Below are 3,517 nucleotides of genomic sequence, written 5' to 3'. Positions count from 1 at the left end.
AATTTCGCGATCTCGAGTAGCACACTCGTCATCATACATCATATACATCTCATATGGAGAATATATAACTCTTTGTTGTTAAACCTGATAAACAATAAGAGTTAATCACTTAAGCACAGAAAATCAAACCAAACTGCAAGATAATTAATATTTGCAATACACTATAATAGTCCCCGGCAGCGGCGCCACCCACTCATCCTCAAATTCCATGCCATTTTTACGCTTCCCTTTAAGACACGTCACTCCCCCATCATACCCCTTAAATCTACCTTTATAACCATTTTACATACCCTCCTTTCCTTTTTGAGAAAAGGAAATCTCTTTAAGTTATCAGAATAATTTCTCTTCAATTTTTGCCGCTTCCTAAAGAAAGCAACGCTTATGGGGGGCAACTGATGGCATTATAATCTCATATGCCTACGAAATATTACCTTTTAGTCATAATAACACTACATTTATGACAACACGCGGAAAATCGAAGGGTCTATGTCCCCCGAGGGCATATTCATGTCCTCGGCAGCTGTAGGCCAGCCTCTATAGGCCTGGTCTTGAAAAGCCGTTGGCCTCCCCGTAATCTTATCCTCTAACACCTAGGTATCTTGTCATTCTTCTTTGTTTCTCTATCTTCCACGTGTCCTGTTAATATCCTTTCATATCTTTCACTTATCTTGCTAGCCTTTAACAGTCACCTATTTATTTGTCCAGAGAGTACACCTAGCTATTAGTAGGAAGGATAAAAAAAATGGTGAGAGAAAAAAGGGGAGACAGAATTATCCCACCAAAACAAAATAAATCCTTACAGATCAAGACAAAAATCATAATCACCACCATCAATTGTGAAATTTAATTCTCATTAAAACTCGTAAAAATCAAGGTCACCGCCTCACCGGGACCATGCAGCTGAGCCTGCGATGAAGACAAAACAATCGTAATTTAATCTCTCGTTTTCGTTTCGAATAATAATTTAATAATACCACAGCAAATCTGCATTGTAACATGTTACATGAATAAATACGCATCTATCAGTATCTCTATAATACTTTACTTACTCATATCTATAACTTGGAGTTTTCCGTGGCACGTTCACACAAGCTATTACAAAGACCCTGTCCCTATTATGGTTAAGATCCTCCGTATTTTAGCTCATACTGTATGATGTTTAGATGTTCCTGCAAACCTTTTATACTGTTATACATGAATAAATCCCGGCTTGATTTATGGGGCTCCTTTTTGTCCTGCTCCTCAAACCAAACATGTTTCTTATCTCACTTTTTTGGATTCTCTCCATCACTTGTTATCACGGGCATAACACAACAGTCCGCATCCTCTAATCCCTCCCATGTATCTTAATATGTCACCTCATTTCTAATTTATCAGTTTTTTACATTCCGATCAATATAATAATAGATGAAATATATTAGGGGAAACGGTAGGGGAGAGAAGATCCAGAAACTCGTAGTAGAATGGGAAGAATATTGAAGTAGAGATTAAGTACGAATAAAAGATTCATTAGCTGAAATATTATAACTGTACAAAACTAAACCAGCTCGATAGCTTATGACTCTAACACATAGCATTCCTTATTCTAAGTTGATCATTTTCTAGACACAGACTAGTTTAAGTGAGGCAAATATGCACCGTTGTAGTCATGCAAGAGTTACACACAGGACAGGTAGCTTCAACACTGCTCCCACAAACACTGCAGAGGCAAAGATGCCTACACGGCAACACCAACACGCTTGATTCCCTTTCCCCGCATTTCTTACACATCCTCCTATTCCTGTCGATAAAACCCGAATTTTTCGCATTGCCCTGACAGACTTCTTGATCATTCTTCCCAGAATCGGTACTTCCACAACAAGACTCTGCATCTTCTTCAACAGCTATACCGTTATTTGGAAAAAGCCCGTTCATTTTGCTAGCCTTGCCAAGAATGTTCTCGAAATCTTTACGGAGAGACATGGCAGTGAGTTCAGATGTGTTTGCAACATTCTTCCATAGCTGTGTTTCTGCATAAAGATTCCTCACTCTTTCTTGGAGTGCCATGTTTAGTTTTGCCATCCTCGAAATTTTTTCATTTTGTATTTTTAGCCTTTTCACAAACTCTGCAGTTACACTAGCCAACACAAATTTAACGTCTCGCTCTTGTTGAGCATCCAGTTCCAGTTTAATGTTCTTGTTCTGCATCACCGACAAAAATCATGATTAAAATCAATAATAATTAAATAAGTACTTGGTACTGATTTATTAGGATAACAATTTTATTAGAAATCGAACTTACAAATTGGGAAAGGATAAAGTCTATGTTCCCTAGATGTTGGACATCATATGGAAAATTACTTTGTGGTGCAAAAACTTGGATGGGAATATTATTTGTGACCGGAGGGATGTTGAAGTTGTTGAACTGATCTTCCATCGAATCTCTAGAACGCTTTCTTGGGCCAGTTGGCAGGTTGTTTAAGAGTCCATTTTCAGCCTTCACAAAACTAGTTTGAGGCTGAATCATCATATTATTCATTCCCGGAAACTGATGATTGTAGCCCAACCAAGGATTCTCCATTGTTAAAGGATTTGCACACCCCTTCTGTACAAGATTGTATGGATTTGGCTCATCAATCTTCACAAACTCCCTGCAAAAACATATATACTGCCATTTAGAAGGAAAAAAACTCGACAAAAACAAGCAAATACTAAATATACTATAATCAAACTTAGCAAACATTTCTTGATGAAGTAAACAATAACTGTTTTTAGCCTCGACTGTTTCGAAATCCTGGTTTTAACATTGCACAAAATAAGTACCTATTGTTAGTGAGGATTTGTGGAGAGAATTGATTGTGATGCCTAGCTTCAAGTGCCATTTGTTGAGATAACTAGAGAAAAGGTCGAGTGAGGGGAAAGAGGATATATAAAGGAAACTGTTAGAGAAAATAGATATATATATATATATAGGGGAAGACTAAAGAAAGTGAGAGCATGCAATGGAGGTGGCGAGTTGAGGGGGATGAATGAGTTTGGGTTTGCAGTTCAAGGCTCTTTAGGTGTGGGTTATGGATGGACGGACACAGAAATTTAAGTCAAACAAATATTATTTCTAGGATAGACAAACAAAGAAGGTGTGTATGCATTACCATTTCAAATGCTATAATTTAGTAAATGACAAAAGAATAGTAACCAAAAGTAGGTAGCTTTTCCTGTTCTCATATTTTCCATGCAGGGGTGTTTTGGACTATTTAGTTTTTCGTATGTGGATCTTCTTACTTTTGTTCCGGTAGATATCCCTTAAAATTTTATAATTTTGATTAATTACTCCGTCCGTCCCAAACAATTCTTTACGTTTGGTTTAGCAAGGATAGTGAAAAAAGAAAGAAAAGTTACCAAATTTTAAAAAAATAACTTAATTATTACTCATTTCATCTTGTTTTGATTTACGTGCTCAAATTTTGATATTATATTACACATCATATATCATTGAAAAAAAACTTTATATATGAGAAACTATATCTAATACATTTTA

At 36.5% G+C, this 3,517-nt stretch overlaps 1 protein-coding gene across 1 annotated transcript; it reads right to left on the bottom strand.

Annotated features, from left to right (window-relative positions):
- Nucleotides 1-1,531: 1,531 nt before the first annotated feature.
- LOC141700773 (BOI-related E3 ubiquitin-protein ligase 1-like) lies at nucleotides 1,532-3,115 on the bottom strand. The gene is made up of 3 exons (XM_074504459.1): nucleotides 2,803-3,115; nucleotides 2,282-2,630; nucleotides 1,532-2,181 (listed from the first exon to the last, which is right to left on the bottom strand). The coding sequence occupies exons 1-3, from the start codon at nucleotides 2,859-2,861 to the stop codon at nucleotides 1,618-1,620; spliced, it is 972 nt and encodes a 323-aa protein (XP_074360560.1). The 5' UTR covers nucleotides 2,862-3,115; the 3' UTR covers nucleotides 1,532-1,617.
- Between the last annotated feature and the right edge of the window lie 402 nt (nucleotides 3,116-3,517).

Source organism: Apium graveolens, unplaced genomic scaffold (assembly GCF_009905375.1).
Source record: "Apium graveolens cultivar Ventura unplaced genomic scaffold, ASM990537v1 ctg2904, whole genome shotgun sequence".
In the NCBI taxonomy this organism is placed as follows: Eukaryota; Viridiplantae; Streptophyta; class Magnoliopsida; order Apiales; family Apiaceae; genus Apium; species Apium graveolens.
The sequence above is the reverse complement of the archived record's forward strand: the minus strand, read 5'-3'. Positions and strand labels throughout refer to the sequence as shown.